The sequence below is a fragment of the Rosa rugosa genome, chromosome 5 (assembly GCF_958449725.1).
Source record: "Rosa rugosa chromosome 5, drRosRugo1.1, whole genome shotgun sequence".
NCBI lineage: Eukaryota > Viridiplantae > Streptophyta > Magnoliopsida > Rosales > Rosaceae > Rosa > Rosa rugosa.
This window is the reverse complement of record NC_084824.1, coordinates 44288263-44310490: the sequence shown is the minus strand read 5'-3', so window position 1 is coordinate 44310490 and position 22228 is coordinate 44288263. Positions and strand designations below refer to the sequence as shown.

General features: G+C 37.4%; 1 protein-coding gene across 2 annotated transcripts; it reads right to left on the bottom strand.

Annotated features, from left to right (window-relative positions):
• Positions 1-8196: 8196 nt before the first annotated feature.
• LOC133712568 (probable LRR receptor-like serine/threonine-protein kinase At1g56130) lies at positions 8197-18713 on the bottom strand. 2 transcript variants are annotated; one of them, XR_009847481.1, is made up of 10 exons: positions 18360-18713; positions 18016-18274; positions 17851-17915; positions 17682-17746; positions 15798-15884; positions 15571-15701; positions 14830-14935; positions 13481-13711; positions 12947-13158; positions 12281-12653 (listed from the first exon to the last, which is right to left on the bottom strand). XR_009847481.1 is itself a non-coding variant. In XM_062138672.1 (9 exons), the coding sequence occupies exons 3-9, from the start codon at positions 11411-11413 to the stop codon at positions 8449-8451; spliced, it is 1239 nt and encodes a 412-aa protein (XP_061994656.1). In that variant the 5' UTR covers positions 11414-11584; positions 12562-12653; positions 12947-13455; the 3' UTR covers positions 8197-8448. The 2 variants fall into 2 exon arrangements, 1 of the variants encoding a protein (XP_061994656.1); XM_062138672.1 differs by lacking the exons at positions 13481-13711; positions 14830-14935; positions 15571-15701; ... (3 more) ...; positions 18016-18274; positions 18360-18713 and adding exons at positions 8197-8766; positions 8845-8995; positions 9658-9889; ... (2 more) ...; positions 10656-10826; positions 11392-11584 and having other exon boundaries at positions 12562-12653; positions 12947-13455.
• Between the last annotated feature and the right edge of the window lie 3515 nt (positions 18714-22228).

Below are 22228 nucleotides of genomic sequence, written 5' to 3'. Positions count from 1 at the left end.
ACCCTTCGTAATTTCGTCCCAAAACCTACAAAATTATCTGATGATCGAGTGGAGCCAAAGAGTTTGCATAGACAAACAATGATGCCTAAGAAATAATTTTTCTGCAACTTAGGAATGTATAACCATATACAAGGAGGTAATGCTTCCTTTCGTTCATTCCTAATGTTAGTTGTATTGAACTCGATCTCCGATGCCAGTCTAGATATGTTTGCCTACGTGTATTGCCGATATCTTTGTCATTTCTATTTCAAGAACAAGTGCCTCTCATAAAACGTTAGAAAAGATCAAGTACTCTAATTTGATGCAACACGAACATCGCAGACCAAATATAAAACGACTTGACCTAATTGTCTTTAACTCCATGACTACTTGGATGTGATGTGTGAACTAACGAATCATATTATGTGATTAATTAGAACCGCCAGAAGAATACAATGCAGGTTGCAAACTTGCAAAGGTTGTCTGAGTCTTCTCCCTTTCCATCTCCCTTCACCAAAAAGACGACCAAAGAGTAACTAAAACCTGACAGCTTCATGATCATATATTAATTGATGAATTGAAACATAATAACAGAGAAAAGACAGACGTGCTTTACAAGTTAATCTGGATCGATCACAACAGTAAGAAACAGAGGTGAGGAGTCCCTCGATCGCGACCATTAATAATTAATGGACGTATTAGCAAAATCTGCCCAGCAAAATCTTTTCCCCAGTGTCAGCTTTTGACATGTGACCTTTAATGGAGGACAGCTTCGTCCCATTGAAGACTGAAGAGATCGAGGATAGGGTTTCTACTAAAACACACAAGAGCTTAGAGCGTAATGTCTTGGGACAAGGGATGAACCCTATAGGCCAAAAGGGTATGTAAGAATTATGCAACTATGATAGGGCATCTATGCATATATATCTACCACCACCTAATTAATAATGGGGCAGAAACGATCGAATGTTGTGCTTTGGGCTTTGACTCATTCTGTTTTGATAAATTGTATCAACGATAAAAGTAGTCTAATCAAGGGAAGAGAAAGAAGCAAAAGAAGAAAAAAGGCATTTATTGAGGTTTGGTGAGGGAAGGTTTTGCAGATTCTGATCTTTCAAAGCTAGAGATGTTGATATATCGAAGCTGGGTCTGTGTTTCTCTCTCTGTTTTTACTGTATATCCAAAATACCCCTAGTAAATGTCATATAACCCTTTACTTGTCCTCTCTCTTTCTCTCTCCCTATTCCTTTTGCCTCTCGATATCGCTCTCTCCTTTTCTCTCTCTCTGAGACTCAGATCGGTCGCTTTTATATACATTACATGTTCTTCGTTTTTCTCTCTCACTCTCTCTGTTCTGAGTCGAAGTAGCTCAGCTATTTCTGCTGCATACAATTAAGATGAGATTAACTGAGGTTACATTTGTTCTGTGCCTTTTGTTTATGGCTTGCATTACAGCAAGTGCTATTGCAAGATCGAGCTTCGTCAATCCTCTTGATCATCATCACCACCATGAAAGGACAGTTGTAGAAGCAGCTTGGAACAAGTTCAAGTCCAACGGACACCGGTTTTTCGACTACTTCTTCCACTCGAAATCTAACACCACAGCCACCTCCGGCGACAGCGAAAGGGTAGTTCCCACTGGTCCGAATCCGTTGCATAACAGGTGAAAAAGAAGAATAAATTTGAAGAGCTGGCTGGCCTTGATCGATGTAATATTAGTAATATATTCATCACTCATATATATGGAGTATTGCATCCTCAATGTTGATGCTTGCTGCTTGTAGTTTTATTTATTTTCACTCTCTGTCTCTCTACTTTCGTTTTTCTTTTGGTAAAATGGTAATTAATGTACTTAGTGACGATCAATATAAGTAAGTGAGTTTTGTTCTTCTGAATTGGGTCCTTTTTGGGGGTGATTAAACAAATTGGTTAGTTTTCTATATACATATTGAGTAAATTTGTTTATTTCTGGGTGTCTATGATCCTTTTTCAGTAACTTTTGCAACAAATTAATTCAGACCAGAAAGCAAAAATTGCAGTTAAAGGAAAGAAAAGATGTTATAATCAATGATGAATACCCCTCTACATTTTTCTTTAAAGTTCAATTTTGTAATTATTCTTCTTCCCTCCTTTTTCTAAAACATGGGGAAAGAAAATATCACATCACCATATTTTATGGGAAACACTCATCACATTTTACAGGCACGTACAATGTGTGCACATTTCCGGTAAATATGAAAATATAAAACATAGAAAAAAAATTTGTACATATACAAGTGATGCTTTGTCACATATGTACAACAGAAATATTTATTAATTGACGCATACAGAATGGTTCTATCATTCTTTATGTTGCCTTTTGTCCTTATACCTTAGGAGGGAAAGAAGAATACGTGACACACAAAATTAGAGAGAGAATGAAAATGTTGGTGGGTGTCTCGTGTCTAAGAAATTGGAGGAAATTAAGAATCAAATTGTATTGTAGTTAGGTTTCTAAGTTTACATATCGAGAATATTTACTATGTTCCTGAACATATCTAATGTTTCAAATTCTCGAATTTATTTGTTAAAAAATTAAAATCATTATATTTTTTCGGAACATAATGAAAAATGTATGTTACATATATTGCTTATTCCAACTTCCGAGTAAATTCTGTTTTGACATTATTCAATGCTAGCCTATATATTGTATGAACATACTTTGGCTTATTACTCTTCTTCTTCTTCTTCTTCTTCTTCATCCCTGTGGATCGAATATTAGATCTTGTTTAGTTAGCTTGTCTTATGCTTTTGTCATCTACGGCATATAAGGGTTCAGCTAGTTTCTCTAGGAGTCAATTTTTTTAAGCAATTTTGGGAGGCTCTGTTCAAACCTAGGTCGTATGCTATGCCTTCTAAACAAGGCACAGTGTGGGGAGGGGGGGACAGCTAGTGGGGTATGGAGGTGCATGGTGCAGAGGGAGATTAAAGTCAAGGCCGTTGGGGTTGACAGACAGAGAAGAAAGGAGAGCCTGGCCCGTTGGGGCTCGTGTAAGACCTATTTATGGAGAAGGAGAGTGAGAGAGATTGAGCATTCGAGCTTGATGATTTGGTTATCATTATCTTATCTACCGTGGTCAGTGTTATATTATTTGTTCTGGTAATTAGTCATTTCAAACTTCAAACCCTTCTTTTTCGCATTTGACCTAGTTACAGATTTATGGGAGAGGACAGTTGTATGTAAGAATTTCGATCTACACAACAAGACTTTTGCACGTTGATTTTGTCTGCGTAGGTGTGTAGAAAATTAGGAATTATTGCGAATTAATATGTGATTGAGCTTACTGTAAGTGTAAATATATATCATTTTCATACGTACAAAAATAATTAATATTCAAACTATACTAAGAAAATTAAGTATCAAAATGATTTAATATTGATATTGAATGCATTGACAATCGCTGACATGTCAACCAAATATTATATCAGGCTTTAAAAATGTTCTTGTTCTAGGGTAAGCTAACCTAAGATTTTCATATAAATGTCATCCTTACCCCCCCCCCTTGTATTTGTTGAGGATATCTCTCTTTAGCGGCTTCCCTCCCTTGTCGGCACCATTCTCTTACCCATTTGTCTTTGCCTCATTGCGGCTTTTATCGTGGTTTCTTTGGCAAATTTGGTTGTAGACCTTCACTCCCAAGTTGCGGTTCTCAATGGCGGCGGTCGGTGATTCGTTGCTCATGTAGGTGTTGTAGATCTTTTCCTAAGAAAGATGGAGACTCGTGTTGCAGCACAATTTCATCAAGCCTGTTGACTGCTTGATTACCTGCACATAAGAGAAAAGACAATCAAAACCCTTGGGTGAGAGAGGACTAGTAGGGCTGGGCTCGGTTCGGTACCGAAGTCTATGGGCCGGCCAATACCATGTACCGTACCAACTTATATTGGTATGCAAAAAACCATACCACTACCGGCCACAAAATTCGGTATACCGATTTAATTGGTCGGTTCGGTACGGTCTGCAACCTCTCTGCTGTTAGTGGCTCAAACTGGTTTGATCCCCTCCCCTTTCTTGTTTCTTTGCCCACAGATCCTTAATGATCCTTTGATACCCACAACCCAAAAACCAAAAGAGAGAGTGAGACGCCCATGGCTGCCCTATGCGGTCGAGTCCCTCTTTCACCAACCCAAGTTTTCAATCTCACTAAATCAGGTACTTTTCATTTCTGGGTCTTTCAATTTCAATCAAAGTTTTGATCTTTAGCTATCTGGTTATTTGAATCCGTCAACCGAGATCTGTAATCTGCAAAAATATATTACATAAAATGATGATTATATGAAATTCTGATGATTGCATGTTAATTGCCTAAGATAGAGATGCTAGAAGAATAGGAACGTAAGAAACTAAGAAAGTGTTTGACTCTCTGATCGAAACCCTCAAATAAAGGAAGCTGAAGAAAGCAAAGGATCAAATGGTTTGATTCTTTGAAGGAACAGATGAAAGAAGCAGTAGACTTTTAGATGAAATGCGTGATCTGGGTGCCAACCAAGTGTTCTGGTTTACACAAGCTTAATCACAGGGTTCGGAAATCAGAACAAGATGGATATGGTTCATGGATTGCTGAGAGAGTTTGAGAGAGGCTGGGCTCGGTTTGAGGGAGAGAAACTGAGGGAAATGAAATCGATTTTGATTGTCTCTCTGATTCCTTTAGGGTTTGTTAATCTAACGGTTCTGATTTAATATCACATAAAACAATTATAATCAATGGCTGAGATTGATAAATATATATTATATTAAATATATGGTACGGTACGGTATACCGTATTTCTCTAAAAATCAATACCAATACCGTACCGTGTACTCCTTCTCGGTTCGGTACAACCGTACCAATACTTTGGTTACCGAGAATGTCGGCTACCGACAAACTTGGTTCGGGACGGATACGGTTGGCTGGTTTGTCTCAGTTGGATTTGCCAGCCCTAAGGACTAGTGTGGTATCAGCCAAGTGGGCTCCAACAGTCAAGTCAGTATGATCAAAATAAGAGTGTTTAGAGTTTGAGTAGATTGAGATGTATTTCGTTATGATTAACTTCGAATTGCTTACCGATGTGATGTAGAATGGGGCGTATTTATACTGACCATGCCTGGTGAAAACCCTAGGAGGCGCGTAATCCTAATGGGCTTGCCGTGTAGTCCAAGTTTGAAAATTCTGGAGTGAGATAAGATCTTAAAAAAATCGGATCCTTTTGGAGATTTAGCCACAATAGAGGTTTAGGCGAGATTCCCTTGCTTGCTTGGTTGAGCAGACTTAGTGTGTAAGTCACCACATACTCAGGCTCATTGTGGAGTTTACTAGTCCGGATTGGACTGACTCGAATAAGATTGACTTATTCTGCATTGAGTTTTGGGCCTTAGCACTGGGCTTAGGTTATTCAGAATGTGGCGTGGTTCGTATGTTGGACCTGGACCATATCCATTGCGGATTGGGCGCGCTTGAGCCAGAGCTCATGTCTCGTGGAGATTGTTTTGGGGTGCTTCCCTGATTATCCGGACCTAACTTGGTTCCTGGTTTGGTGTGAGTTTGGCTCGTTCCCTTTTAAGGGTAGTTTGATCTTTTTGGAGCCTAGAGTCGATCGTTCCGGAGCCGTGTTATTTTTAGCCTCCACAGATCAATGTTTGTTTACTGGATGAACTCGGAGTCGAGCGACGTGGTTGATCACTTGCAAAATGATATTAGTGGTTGTTTCTAGGCTAGTTTTGACCAAGTGATGGATTCAGGCACTAGTGGTTATTTGTGGGCTATTGTCGAGTCAAGCTTTACGACTCTTAACTCGGGCTTGACCCTAGCTTGGACCTTTTTTTTTATCATGGGTTCTATAATTGAGTGTATTGGCAATTGGAGTTTCAAATAATTGGATGTGGATTTGGTAGTTGTTCTTAAGATATGTATTGTAACCACTACAGGTGGTCAAGTTGGTAAGATGATCCAAGTGTGGAACCTCCACAACCAGGTTCTAATCTCGCCAACGCTAATCGAAGTTTAAATCTCAATATATTCTTAGAGGAAGGCAAGAGGGGATGAAGCGTTTACATGACCCCCACACCCCCCCCCCCTTCCCGGGACACATATTAATCTATGGGCCTAGAAAACCTTTGAGGATACTGTGTGATCTTGATCAAAAGAAGAAAAAAAAAATTGTAAGCTTATTGAATATAAACGAGCCAATTGGTCCCTAATGAGTAATACTTGTTAATGTAAATTTACATGAATGCTTGACCATCAAAATTCAAGTTCACAGTGACTTAGCGCTCTGCTAGGGTTTATCGTCGACCTTCCACCTTCGACAAATCTCTCAAAATTTTCCAAATCTTAATGGTCATGGCCATTGTTAGTCTGGTGGCTAATCGTTTCTTTCTTCTTGTTGATTTTGTTCTGTCGCTTGGAGTGTCGCCCTGGATTGGGATCCTTGTGGTACATGGATGTCTGGGACGACAGTTCTGATGTTTTGGTGGCTGATCTGAGGCCGAGCTCTGACGGCGTGGATCTGGTTTGGTCTACATTGGATTGGCGTGACTGGACTTTGGATCGAGGTCGTCCGACTATTGACTATGGTGGGGGCTGCATAAACGCCGTTGATGGTGTTTGGGAGCAAAAGGATATATGCGCCTGCTTTGATTTTGGTGGCTTGATCGGTGGCTCTAGTTTTGACTGTATTGGATGTGATGGTGACTATGCAATCACTGGTTTTGTTCCCGCGCCTCCGCTCTGGGGTTGGCTTGAGAGTGGTGGAGGTCGACTTGATTTGGGGCGGCTGGAGATGAGGACTGATCTGATTTCCTTGGGCCCGAACCCTCCGATGTTAGGCGGCGGTTTACGGATTTGGGATTTGGACTTGGGAATATCTTGGTCTTGTTGCAAAGGGTCATTCTCCCGGGTGGACACCGGCGGAGGTGAGGTTGTTGTTGGTGGTGGAGTCTGCTGGAGCGGCGGTGTGTGGATCGGTGATGTTGGTGGACTGGAACAGGGCAGGGTGCCCTTAACTATCCCCGCTTGGGCCATCTGGGCTTCGCTCTGGCCTGTGGGCTGGGATCTGAGTTTTGGGTCCTGAGCCTCCTTCACCAGGGGAGTGGAGGATGGTTTGTCATCCTCTAATCCAAAAAATTAAACAATTTTATTTGGATCGCAAAACCTAGTGCTCGGTTGACATTTTATTTAAACTGCTTCTGAGTACTTAGGTTTTGTTAGAATAAGGGTGCGTGGACTTCCTAAAAGGTGGGTGTACTCAGGGTATGCAGGATTCTATTTTTTTAGAATATGATGTTTGTATGTCCTAAAGGACGGCTCTTTCTGTCGACTCCACTGGGGTGTATCGTCTTTTGTACTGCTTGCTGAATTATAAAATCTGGTTGACCTCTTTGATTCAAAAAAAATCAAAATTCAAGTTCAAAAATATGATAAGCAATGAAATTATTTTATTCTCAAAAAAAAAAAAAGTTTGCCGTTGCTTCAAGAAAATAAACAAAGCAGATCATAATCAAGTCTAAAAATTCATGCCATTCAACATCATTATGCTGCAAATTATAAAACCTAATTTTGACACGATAAATACATTTATCTAAATTATTGTTCCATCCTATCGATTTGAACTGAAGTCTAAGTTGAGATGCTTAATTTACATGAAATTTAGAATATAACAAGTTCGATAAGTGGGTGCTGATCGAGTTATTCAGCACAATTAATTAAATGTTTCGACCTAGGGTTTGTTATGGTTTAAGCGTCAGTGTGTCACCATAAAAACACTAACTGTTCTCTCTAACTTCTAACAAAATTTAGAGAAGTAGAATGTGCAGGAGGTTCCCTTTGTTTGAAACTTTGAATTCACCGTCATGAATTCTCCGTAGCTAGCTAGAGTTTCTATTTGGCTACCATGTGTGGTCTGTAGAGAGAAAAGAGACGCCTGGTCAGATTGTTGGGTCTTTCTGCTGAATGTCAGACTACTGTTGCTTACACGAAGCTTTGTAATGCTTTCTTTTCAGTCCAGAAATGTCTGACCCTCAATTACTAATCTTGGTGCGACGTACAAGAAAAGCTGCTATTGGCTTCAATTTTAACTTTTACTTTCAATCTTTCTTAGGTAGAATCATTCAATAACAGATTTATTGTTACGAATTTCAATTAAAGACAAACTTGAGGAAACTCCATGAGAAAGGAAGCTGAAACACCTGTGAGATCGATATAACAATACAAATCATACCCAGTTCTATGCTCCTCAACAGTAAGCCTTGACTAGTATCATATCATGTGCAAGTAACAAAATTCTACCACCAAGTAAGTACCTCTACCAAAAATGAAGAAATAAACAATTATATATGTGACATATATGTGAAGCTACATTTGAAAATATTCTCAAGACATTCCTGGAAGACCCTCGTACCATTTCATTTTCCTTTGAAAGACAGGATCATGAAGTTGCAATCAAGTTTGTTGTTTAATTAGGTAATGAGGGAGATTCACTCTGAATGGGAGAAGGGAAAACATCGGACATTGTATCCCACGAAAGGTTTTCATTCTTGGTGCGTCTTCTGTCCAAAAAGGCCGGTTTTATAGGTAGTGTTCCGGTCATCTGAACTTTGCATGTTAACATTGCTACAATGTCTGACATGGGGGGTCTCAGATTTGCATGAGGCTGAAGGCATAAGAATGCCACATTGATTGCTTGCATAACATCCTTTTCCTCAAATCCTTCTTGTTGCAGTTTTGGATCAAGCAGATCCATCACCTTTGATCTCTCGTATAACTTCCACGCCTGAAATTTTAAGTGAAAATCAGTGCCAAGATTTCAAACATTTCTAAGGGAATAATTGCTGAAAGGGTAAAAGCTTACGTATTCAGGCAGGTACTGCATTTCTGATGCTAGACTAAGATCTGTGTTTTTCCTGCCACTAATTATTTCAAGCACAAGAACTCCAAAACTATATATATCCGCCTTTTCGGACAATTCTCCTCTAATAGCATATTCAGGTGCTGTATATCCTCTGAGGAAACAGATAAAAACAGTTACTTAAAAGAGAAAAAACAAAATTTCTGTAAAGAATTAATACTCTCAAGGCCACTTTTTAGTGCTATGTCCTTTACTAATTCTTTTTATTTCATGCTTCCAACAGTTGATGGGTTACAACCAAATTCTGCAATTCGTCACCTAATCTGATACGTCAGATGACTTGCTGAGGATGCTAAATTAGGTTTGCATGACCAAATCTAGACTTATCAGATAAACCCTTTATTTTCTAGTGAAGACTAGAAATAATTTGAATTCATATATAACAGAAGTTCAACCGGTTTACTTAAATCTATGGTATTAATAGTAACAGATATTAAGTTCAAACAAATATAGGGAAGAAATATAGTTGATATTGCAGTCTTTGGTTGGTAAAGAAACTAAGTCTGCAGCAGAAACTTCAGAGCTGTAGAGACAGAAGTGGAAGCATTCTTGATCCTTGATCATTGTGATGCTTGTAGCACAATTTTGTACTGTTCTTTTCTAAATGACTATTCTATTTTCATCTCTCTTTTCTTCCCTTCCTGGTTTTTTCTTTCCGACAAATGGGCTATATACACTACCAAATCTTTAACAATTGCATAACATATGTCATCTAATCATTGACTTAAGAAAGTTTAAGTTAGCTGAAGGACTTACAGAGTTCCCGCAAATGTTGTACTGAGATAGGCTTGATCTTCAGGGAAGAACCTAGCCAGCCCAAAATCTCCAATCCTTGGTTGAAATTTTTCATCGAGAAGAATGTTGCTCGCCTTGATATCTCTGTGTATAATTCTTAGGGGGGAATCCTCATGTAGATATTGTAACCCTCTAGCGATTCCAACAATTATCTGGAACCTAGTGCCCCAGTTCAGGAACTGATCACTTTTTCCTGTTTTTCAATAAAAAGAAGAATCGTAAGCAATAGTCAAACAGAAATGATAGATTTGTACTTTGGTTAAGTGTTAAGTGGACACAACTAAGATATTAAGATGGATAGAAGGAAAGGTAGCCAAGAAATAATACCATATATTATATGGTCCAAGCTCTTGTTTTTCATGTATTCATATACAAGGAGTCGCTGAGGCCCGTGTGAGCAACATCCAACAAGTTGAACCAAGTTCCTGTGTTGGACGCTAGTGATCAACCTTACTTCTGCAAGAAACTCTGTTTCTCCTTGTTGGGATTTATCAAGAGATAACCTCTTAACAGCAATCAACCTCCCATCTCTTAATTTTCCCTAAGAAAAAGATAAACTGCATGTTAGAGAAAAAGGGCACTCGAATATGTGTCTCAAGACCCCTACAATATCAGTTGACCAAAGTTGCCTCTGGAAACTTGTGATCTACATATGTCTTACTCTGAACCCTTGGAGGTTCATGGAAAGTATATATATGTAAAAAACTACTACCAAAATAGGTTCCATAGGTTCAGAAATAGTACCCTATAGACAGGGCCGAATCCACCTTTTCCAAGTAGATTTCCCTGATGAAAGTTTTTGGTTGCCTTCTTCAATGTTGCGAAGTCAAAATAGCTTATTGTTCTAAGGATTCCACTAAAAGCGTCTGTCGATGCTGCATTGAAACAGAAAAGTATTAACAATGAGGTTATGATCAAGATTTTGGTTGTTATTTTTTGGAATCAATCAATAGTACAACCTGGCCGCTTTCTGACTCTTGCTACCAACTTCTTGATCTCTTCTGGTTTGATCTTTTTCCGAAAGATATATACAATTATAAGCAGAATGATGAGCATAACTATCCCTCCAAGAAAAAAGAATAAGGCTGTAGACCGTGACTTAGATATGGAATGTTCTGCTGGAGACATCACTACAACCAAAGAAATTGTATGCCTGTATTAATAGTTTGGATTGAATTGAAATTAATAAGATATACTCGAAAGAAAGGAGAGCAGGGCAATGAGATTATTGAATAGTTCTAATGCATGGATTTGTGAATATGATGTGAACACAAGCCATTAGATGCACCATCCTTCATAACTCTTTATCAGTATCCAATAAGACCCTTACAGGACAATGACATAAAGCATTCAGATTAAGGACCCTAGCTATAACCCTTCTAGTTTCGGCCAGCTAAACTTATCCCGAAACCCTTGATATTGTTTTTGTGTAAAATCTGCTTGATCGATCACAAATATTTAGCAAATTTGATGATTGATCCTCTACTCTACAATACTATCAACTATAGTGTGTTTTATGAATGATTGAGGATGTAAAAACCAAACCCTAAAAAATCTCTAATAGATAACAAAACTGAAAATAAGGCTCTTCAAACTTGGTGCCGAAGTATGATCACTATGACAATTTTACCAACATGATGATATGCAAGGCTGAAGAGCAATGTTTTTGCAGTGAACTAGTGAAGCAATCGTTACCTTCCAGTAAGCGGCGAGTCATGGTAAGGCAATAGTTCTGTGCTGCAGCAGAAAATATGTATCTAAATGCGGAGATTGGTGTTACTGCTATTGCACTACTAGAGCTTAACAACAGCAGCAGCAGCAGAAACTGCCAGATTCATCCATTGTTGTTGGGTTTTTCTTGCATTGGTAAAGACTTGGGGGGGAGAGACTGAGAGAGACATAGAGGATTAGCATAGAAGTAATCGAGGGAAAGGAATATCGGGCATTACAATATGTGGGTTTTGGCCACTAATGGGAATGAAGTTGTTTCCATTACTCAAAGACAAGCTTAATGATTTGAATGACGTAGGTGAGTATCAGTAATAGTACATGACATATATATATTTCTGGAAACTCCGAGATGCATATAATTGCATTCAACTATGGATTGCCTTACTATTTGTTATGTATCAAACATCAAAATTACACCTCTTGGTGGAGTTAGTATAATTAGTAATTAATTTTCAATTCTTCTAGCTACCAGTAAATTTCGTTTAATCTGTCATCGGCTCTTTCCCTATTCGACCGAATACCATGCATAGAAATTTACAGTGGTACCTTCTACGGGAAAAATGAAGTTACCTACAATCTACTTCACTAGGCTATCTAATGGGTTACTCTGATACTAACAATGTTTTCACTTCATTTTTTTTTAATTTCATTTTTTTTGTAAGACTTGACGTTCATTTCATTGAAATTTCAAGAAAAGTGATTAAGAGTATTTATTCTTCGACATGAATTCGAGCTCCTTCCAATTAAAAAAAAAAATAGAGAGACCTATGGATAAAGTTTTGACTCACTAATCACAATAACAGTTGTCACATTGTAACTTCATCAATAATTTAATCGAATTAATTATTTACAGAGATAGGAGATTTGTGATGGCAACAGGTTAGAAAAATAGGAGATTATTAAAACTATCCAATGTATTTCTCTAAGCCTTTGGTACCTTGTTTGCTGTTGTGCCAGCAAACTAAACTAGTTCATCTACATAAAAAAAAAACTAAACTAGTTCATAGTTACAATTGCTGCGATTCATATAGAATTTACATGCCAAGCTAGTTTCACAGAATCACACTTTATATGAATTACATAATAAGAACTAAATTCTTAACTTATAGGGAAGTGCTTATTGGCACAACTCACCAATTCATAATCCTCTTTGAATAGGGGCAAGCCTATATATATGATTCACCAATTCGTACTCCATGTGCTACAGGTTTGCATAGCCAGTCCATCTAATGCAAAAGAAACAAGTGTAATGACAAATTGACAATGATAAAACAACATTACAAATAATAATGGCATTTTAAATATTGTTGATTTTGTCCTTGTCCACAAATATATTTGGGAATATTATGTAATGTTTAGATTTTAGAAGAGAATTTCTATGTATCCTAGGAGACATTGGACAACAGTTGATGGTTATCCCAAAGCTTATATAAAATGAGACTTGGAGAAGGAAAATACACATTATTTTTTCCGATTTCCCTCTCTCACTCTTATTTTATAACAAATAAGGGTGCATTACCTCAGTTTGCCTCCAGTGATATGATAGGTTGATAGGTATGTGAACAAACCACATGCATTACCACAACCTTCCTCGACCACCATCCCCAGAATCAAGGCTTACAAACCAAGTGACCATTACCGTTTCCAGCCAGCCCTTCATAACAATTGTCCATGTGCTTGGTTCCTTGAAGCTTGAATCCTGCTACCTGATGACTTGCTTGCTAAAGTTTCCTGGAGCGCCACCCAAATAATAACCATAGTAGTAAACACTTCATATAATTTAAGGCGTAATGGCACAAGGAAACTATTTTTCTTTCTAACAGAAAAGAGAATCAAATTGGACTATGGAATGCAGTTTCTGGACACATGGTATTGCATCATTCATACAGTTTAAGAAGAAAATTGTACACCTTGACACAAGGGTTCCTTCACAGTATCCTTTAACAAACTTCAAATGTGTATGCCGTGCTTTGCAGGTATGTTATTTATATGTATGCTCTGCAACTTTCATTCTTCTCGTATTAAAAAGTACATGCATTTAAAGAATTAATACCTTGTTTGTTGTTTTGAATTTGATGACTTCTAGGAAGAGGATGGAAAGCATGATGGCTCAAGATATGTTCTTTCCATATGAGAGTGGCATATTCTGGATGATCAATGAAAGGATTTCTGTTGTGTTGATAACACTTGCATACTCTGTCATTTCTCAATTTCTCTTCTCTTGAAGGGGGATCAATCTCATTCCACTTTAACAACGTAGAAAGCAGTCCCATCTCACTCTTTGCTACACCAATGCACTCACAAGTTAAAACAATCAAGGTCTAGGCCAATAAAAGAAATGCATTCTTAATTCCCCATCAATAAGAACAGCATATACTTTCAAGATAAAGCAAAATAAAAATAAATAGAATTCATTCCTACACTAACATTGCGCTTCAAGCTTAGTCTCTTAATAATCATTTATGCTTAACTAAACCTCACTGTTGTACATGTCCAGTATTAAAGCAAACCACACAGCTGGTTTAGGTCTTATCACAAGTCCACCTCTTCAAAGGTCGTAGATATGCGCATAAAATTTGGAATGATGTAGGTACAATGACTATTGGTGCTCACTCATGCTCTTTGAGTTTCTGAAGTATGATTTGATGAACAATCCGAAGTCTCCTAGTTCCCTCGTTTGTTTCCAACTTATGGTCAGTTTGATGGAAGTGGAGATGCAGCTCTATCTTTGACACAAAACTCCACCCTCCTGCTTGGCCAATTGTTGTTATTGGTAACTTTTCAGAGAATGGTTAAATGAAAACAAAGTCCATGACTCTAAACAACCTTGACAAAGTGGACACCCCCACCAGCTGATTGGTGTAAGCTTGATGTAGATGGAAGTTGCAGGCCGAATAGTGGTCATATTGGTAATGGTGGTTTACTGAGAAATTCTTATGGTTATTGGATCAAGGGGTTTGCAATGAATCTTGGAGAAGGTATATATATGGAGGCAGAGCTATTTGCCAGAAGAAAATGAGGTAAGAGGCCTTGTATTCACATAAGATTCTAACAAATGATTCAAATCTATTGCGACATGAAAAGACGTATATGGAAAATGTCTTCAGGATGGAGTGAAAGCTACCACCCCCCAGCAAGTCCACAGTGGTTATAACATAGAGGCTGATTTTCTTTTCTTCATTCATAGATGTTGGTTTAGAGAACAAGGAAACACCCAGAAACTTTTCTGATGGATGTGGAATTCTGTCAACATCAGCATGTTTGATGCATTAAACTAAGAATCTTTTATAAAAATTATTAAAGCATGTCCATGTTCACAAGTGGTACTCAAGTCCCCAGGAGGAGCAAGGAGACAATCAGAACTCAAGCTACTCAAAGTTTTTATTAATTATTTTAACTTACAAATTTTTGGAGAATCTGAAAGGTGAAGAACTGGGCCTCCATCTGGTTGACGATATCCATAACATACCGCCATGTACATCAGTGCCCTAGCAATATCTCCTCTATGCTTAAATGGCATGACAAAGAAATCACATAAGAAAATAATAATATATATATATGAAACTGACTGTAAAGAGATTAACATTTAAACTCTGATTTTGGTGGCCAGATAGAACGACAACAACCTCATTAGTGATTCTGGTAGAACTTTTTTTAAGAGGGTTATGATACCATAATAAATTCAACCCTGTTAGCATGAATACGCATTCTATTATAGCCTAAACTGGCAGGGAGCGCATGGGGAATACATGGTTGCCATGTTGTTAGAGATCAACTACCCTGTTTGGCAAAAACTGAATCTGGTTTTGCTTCTGAAATAACCCACAGAACATTTGGTAAAATTTAATTTTAGTTTTTGCTTTCGCTCCTGTTAAGCTTCTTATAAGAAGCTGTACATGATTGCTTCCAACATAGATGTTGGTTAGGGACTTGTTTGTACAGAAGCATGCAGATCTTTAAATTCTGCCACATCATCAATCTCCTCTTCTCGTTAGTTTCTCTAATCTATACCTCTCAGATTTCCAGTATTTAGTAATAAGCAATATATTGTAACATTTTCCATAACATTTCTAACATATTACTCATTAACGAGAAAACCATGCTATTCACATTAAATTAATTAAGATATGCACAGTGAAAAACCTGTTTAGGTGGTGCCCATCTATCCTTGTCAGTTTCTGTGTCCAAAGCAGCTTCTTTATTTGCTGGCTTCAAACATTTAGCCGAATTAACACTGCATTCTCCGTAGTATTTGTTCCCCCTGGAGGAATTGACTGCAAGAAAGTCCAAAATTTTCTTCTGTCCCTCAGAAATTTCAAAATATTGAGAGATCCACTTCTTACTTGCAAAAAGGGGAATACTCATCTTACCATTCACATCTGCAGGGCGAATGTTGTGTATATCAGTCAGGGATGGACCATTTTTCAAACCATAAGAACGAGGCCATAAGTGCTCTCCTAAAAAAGCAGCAGATAATGAAGATCTCAGAGATTGTTGTATATTTCTGAGTAAAAGAAAGCAGCAAGGATAAAAAATAAAGAAAAAAAAATAATAATAATAATAAAATAGGAACTGCACAACCAACTAAACTCAAAATTTTTCTTTTGGTTACAGGGATGCCAAAGGGATACAGGGGATTCGAATTCTAAATTTGGCTTTGGAAGTATATGCTAATCCACTGGAGCTACAAGCCCCCCTCGATCTCTTCTTTGTCTTCTCAAGCTGCATCACATTAAATTAACATTGCACAAATAGCAACTCAGGTGCCTTAATTATCCCTTTCACAAGCCAGAAAGTACCCTATCACCCTGTCCACTATAAAACTCCCTAGTTTTAAGCCTTCAGGTATTCATTAGCTTTCAGAAAACCTCTAAATAAAGCCTGCACATCCTGCATCAAACACTTCCAACAAACATACAACTACCTTTTCGCAGAACTCAGTAGCCAGCTAAGTCAATACGGAAACCTAAATGTTGGCTCCGCTCTTCCACCATGCAACTTTTAGATGATCCTCAGTTCGCTTATTTGGCCAGCAATCTAGCACAGCACATGGCAGAAACTCATAGTTTCCAACCTCATGTTGCATTGTAACTTAGCTTAGTGTCAAACCAACATTTAGTTTGAGAGTAAGATATGAGTCAATATCCAACAGTTATAGCTGCTTTTTCTATTTCATAGCCAAAGTGAATATTTAGACAACTTTTACTTTCTTTTATACAGTTGCTCTCCTTGTTCTTGCAGTAGAATGAGTTCCTTTGATCATATGTTATGAGAGTTATAGGTAGCTTCCACATCAAAACTGCTAGTCCTAGGACAAGGAAAGATCTCAAGAGTCTATCTCTATCTTCCACTATACAGACCAAAAGATATCATATTATGGCTAACAAAATATAAGAATTTTCTCATAACAAATCATCTCTCTGTGTCTAGTAAAGTTTAATATCTGTCCTTCTCTCTGTTTTTCTGTGTTCACACTGTGAACCTGTGAGCAGCTCTCAGTTTGCTTATTTAAGCAGAACCAGCTTTTCAAAAGCTCCTACAGGGCATCAACTTCAAGAGAACATTAAGTCACTTAACTACATTTCTCAGAGCCCCCTAAAATTGGGAATATTTTAGCTATTATGTGCACTTATCCTTAGCAGTAAAGCAATTTACAGACTTTGGAGACAAACTTCTGGTAAATATCAACTTCTGCTCTACCCAAAGATGTGGTATTAATTCAAGCCTCACAACATGACTATCCCACTTTTGACTCATGTAGATAATAAAATAGATGTAATTCAAAGAGTTGTTCTTCATTATGATTTTACTATTCTGAACTGGAACAGATGCCATAGTACTGTATCATCTAATGTGAAATGTGAACTGTGAAATTATCATGTACTGTGACTGTAAGAAACACATGAATCTAAACTGAGATTGAAGCTACAATTATGTCACTTGATAGTTGATACTTCATTTAGTTCAACCAATCAGTCAGGGTTATTTCCTTTCTTATCAACAAAATTCCTACACTCTTCTTGGACTCAGATACTAATGCTCTTTAATTCAAGTTTCAACATTCCAAAACAATAATATTTAGGTTTTAAAGTATATTCACTTTGGATATGCAAAATCAATCATGAACTAATAAACGTATAAGCGAAAAAGTTATATCATGAACTTTTTCTTTGGCCTGAAATCAAAGTACAACATAATAAGAAACCTACATCAAAATCAGAGAAACTGCAGAAAAATTTTAGTAATTGACTCACTATTCCATCCTTCAGGCTTTCCAGCTAATGACTTTGGTACAACCTTCACGGAGTAAATTTCAACTCTGCATACGAAAAATGTAGGTAAGTTGGTAACAAGCACAGGGTAAATGTAACAATTACCAATACAAACTGCAGCAAGCTGTTTTGAGGTTTGATTAGCCCTTACATCCCTGATGAAGCTTCTGGGTTGTCAACATCCGAAGCATCTAGAATCTTGAGAGCATTCCACACCTATTTCCATAAACCATTGATGTCATACTTCTTGAAACAAAGCACCAAAACAGACTGAAACTGCACTAAACATAGGAGCAGCAGTAAAAATATTAACTACCTCTCTGTAAGATAAAGATTGATGCTTGCCAATGATGGAATTCAGTTTCTTCTTGAGTGATTTACCCTCTAAATGCTCCACATTGGCATAGTAATTGTTAACATCTTCACAAGCATAAACAGAAGAAGAAGAAGAAGGAGATGGGTAATCATAGGCCTGAGCATCAGCAACAATATTGAGAAAAAGCAAGTAAACAGAGAGAATCTGCGAAACCCATCTCCATGAGATATTGATGCACTTTGTGAAATCCCATATGCCCCTATAAACAATGCAACAATTAGTCCAGTACAATTTTGAGTGCACGTGGAAGAAGGTGAAGGTCTTAAATACAGTGACTGACAGACCTTGTAGAAATGGTGGAGGTGATTGGACTGACCAAAATATGATCCGGGTTTCGATTAAAAGGCTTGAGTTTGAAGTTCTCGGGGCCCCGGAAAAAGTTGGGTCTCTGCTTACAGACAACGACGGGTTTTGTGCAATGGAATTTGGTGGCCATTACTGGAGAAGACTGCATTCTCTTGGACACCCCAAGTTCTCTGGGATTAAGGTAGGGCCAACTGAAGGGGAAAGGAGAGCCGCACGATTTAACTACCGGTTCGGATGGCGACCGGTTTATTTACACGTAACAAAAATTGCACCATTCTTCGATTAATCATCAGTTTGAAGGTCAAAATGCGTACAAGTGATCCTTGTCCATCCTCACAGTAAACGAAAAGGAAGGGTTTTTCAGTTCACGTGCCAGAGAAAATGATCTCTGCTTCGCTGCATATCCTTTCGCCATGCATAAGGAGCATTTCTGCTGGTTCATAACTCCACGAGTAACCAATTGGTTTAGATAAGGGAATCCCAATCCGTTTAGGACTTCACTCGTAATATTGATTGGAAGCCGAGTGTGCATCTTTTTTGCTCGTGACCTTGTAGTCCTGTATCATTCTTGTGATCGAGAGTCTTCCCTATGTTAGTCCTTCACATGCATTTAACATGACAATCAGGGAGAATGAGAAACATTTGAGTCATTGCTATTAATATATGGGATGGTTAAATGATTACCAACTGCTGCATTGTTTTACCCTTCACTCGTTGGTTGACCTTTTTTCTGCAAGGAACATGAATTATTGGATGGATTTATCTTTTATATGTATATATTTTGATAGGAAACATTAAAGGTTCTTTCTTTTTCTTTTTTTCCTTCACTCTAGACGACGGTGTAACTCTCCACCCCACCCCTGATGTCAGTGAGATTTTAGCTCATGACCTCCACGGTGTTAGTTACACTAGCTAACCAACAGACCACGACTCACCGACATAAGAAATATTAAAGGAAATATTGGAGGAAACTTAAAAATTCTTTGGTAAATTATAAGTCTTTAAAATATACACTAGTTATTATGCGTAATATTATGAAAGTACTCTCGAAATACAAATTCAGACTGCATAGTTTTTTTTTTTATCAAATTCAGACTGCATAGTTGATGAGCTAGATAAGTCATGTTTCTTGTTTCTGCTCTATTAATTTATTTAAAGGTTGGAATGGATATTCACTACGTTTTGAACCTTAAATAAGATATGATTTTTGGATTGTTTAATATTACATGAATTATATTACTCTTGCCCTTAAAAGCTGCCAAAAGCTAATTAATGGTAGCAACATTATTTGCTAGTGACTAGTCGTTTCATGTGATAGGTTTGACTATTCGCCATCTATGTTTTTCGAACTAGTATTTATCATCAAATCATTTAGCATACATTTGAAGTTTTGAACAAAAAATAGTATTTGCAGTTTGGAGGGATACACAAAATTAACCTCATGGTTTAAAAATATTTAATTTTACTTCTGTGATTTGCAAAATTAATCAAATTCGATAACAAATTTGTCTCTCGATATGTATAATTGAACGAGATGATGAAATTGAGATCAAAATTGAATATTTTGAACATTAGTTTTTAACTCGTAGAACTTGATATTCATGTAGTACATCTTGATTAGCAAATTTGAATCTCCTTCAACCTAAAACAACTTAAGATTAAGCCTAGCAACAACTCAAACCCGAGCAATTAAACTTTAGCCACGAGAATTTCTATTTACAAACTCTGCAACATTTTAGACCCAAATTTATTCTTAAATTTTTTATTTTATTTTATTTTTCTCAATTCTATTTTCAAATGATTTAGCACAAACATACAAAGAGCATATATAGTAGATGAATAGTGGGTGAAGGTTGAATAGTGTCCAAACTCGAGAGGATGGAGCACTTTGATTGATGGTAGAATCCAGCAACATCCTCATGGTCTCATAGCACTCTTGTGATAAAGAAGTACGAACATAGGCTGTGCATGATTGTTTGTGCACATACGGTTAAACCTGTCAATCAGCATGAGAAACTCTTGATTTGAAGCCATTTAAGGCGATGGGTCAGGGGTATATGATTGTCACAATTTCCTTTCTACTGTTCTTTTGGCCAGAGTGCCAGACTAAATATCGGTTAGCAAAAATAAATTGATAGTATAATTTTTCATCAGTTTACTATGAGTTAAAGTGTAATTCATATGAGACATTGGAAGAGATTAAATACTTTATACAAAATCTGGAGTCACACATTTTTCCCTCAAATCATCCAAATGATAACCTAAAAATCAGTAAGAAACTCATAAATCACTAGGCACCATTGACAATGCTCTTCCTGATTTGTTATTTCTTAGAAGAAGCATTTGGCCAAAGCAATCTCAAACCTGCTAAACTTTCATTAGATTTACTAGGTTGATCATCTGCGCCGTTAACGTCGACTTGAATAAAATTGTATTAATTTAAAGTCAAATTGGCATTAGTGACCCTATTCATCCTACCATGTATTTTATGTTAAAAAAAAAATTATATATATATATATATATATATATATATATATATATATATATATATATATATAAAGTCAAATTGGCAATTAAATAAATAAAAAATTTTGAAAGAATAATAATTTCATTACTTATCCGTTACCAGAAGGCATGTACATTAATTGTTGTCTTGTACTAGAATCTGTTAAGGCACAAGCTGCCAAACAAATTTCTCAATTTTGAGTTAATTAAAATTACCAAACTGCAGTAAGAGAATTACAGACATCTATTAATTTCTATGACCTAGATTTAGTATATTTCAAAATTAATTGTGAAGAGGATAGCATATAATCAATATTAGGGCTGGCTCGGTACCGGTAACCGAGATTTTTGGGCCAACACAGTTACCGAATTGAGATTCATCGGTTTGCCAATTTTACAACAGCCGCCGATACCGATAAATCGGTTACCGATGAATCGGTACACCGATGTTGCGGCTCGGTTTCGGTTTGTCGACCGTCGACTATTTCAACAGCGGCGACAGCTAGCAAGAACGGTGGCTAAAACGGTGGCACGGCGGCCCTCCTCATTCAAGATCAAGAAATTTAGTTGTAGATTTGATTTTTGATTCAAATCTAAGGAAGAAATGGAAGAATGAATAAGGAAAACGATGAGAAAATGGAGGAAGAAGCAATAGAATGGAAGAAGAATAGAAGTTAGAAATGAAGAACAGAGAGTCGTTTCTAGAAGATATAGAATGTGATAACCTTTTTCAATTAAGTATACATGTATGTTTTTGCATAACTTATCACAATTGAGCTTGTGGCCTAGTGGTAAGTGGCTTGAGTTCGCATTGAAGTTCGTAAGGGTTTGATGCTTGGCAGACCTAAAAGGGTAGGAGTTTTTGGAATTAAACTAAAAACTTTTATCTAGGACGATTCGGTAATACTGAACCTATACAAAATGTTGTACCACTCCCGAGTCGAGTACCTTACTTCGGTACGGTACTACCGGTACCAATCCATTGGTTACCGTGTTTGTCGACGCCGACACCACCGGTTCGGCCGGTTTCCAGTCGGTTGCGGTAGGTTCGGCAATTAGAGCCAGCCCTAATCAATATCCACAGCGAAAATAAAGAACTCAAACTCATGCGATTTGTTGACGCAGTAAAATCCTTAAATTGAGGTAAACAACTGCGGGGCTTAACTCCTGAAGGCCAAATGAAAAGCGATGCACTAAGTGAATATGAACAAGCACATATAGACTTACAACCAATGCGAATAGCTCTGACCTCGGCTATCTGACTAGACTCATCTAAACGGTTGCACAAACACCACCTTGTTGTTCTCCACCTTCAAAGCTACTTCCACTCGTGTCTCTAACT

Excerpts from the sequence above, each read along its gene's own strand:
- LOC133712568 (XM_062138672.1), bottom strand. The coding sequence starts at position 11,413 with ATGACTCGCCGCTTACTGGAAG. Across the intron at positions 10,238-10,440 it reads GATTCGGCCCTGTCTATAGG|GGAAAATTAAGAGATGGGAG; the intron begins GTACTATTTCTG and ends TCTTTTTCTTAG. Across the intron at positions 8,767-8,844 it reads TGCAGTACCTGCCTGAATAC|GCGTGGAAGTTATACGAGAG; the intron begins GTAAGCTTTTAC and ends TTAAAATTTCAG.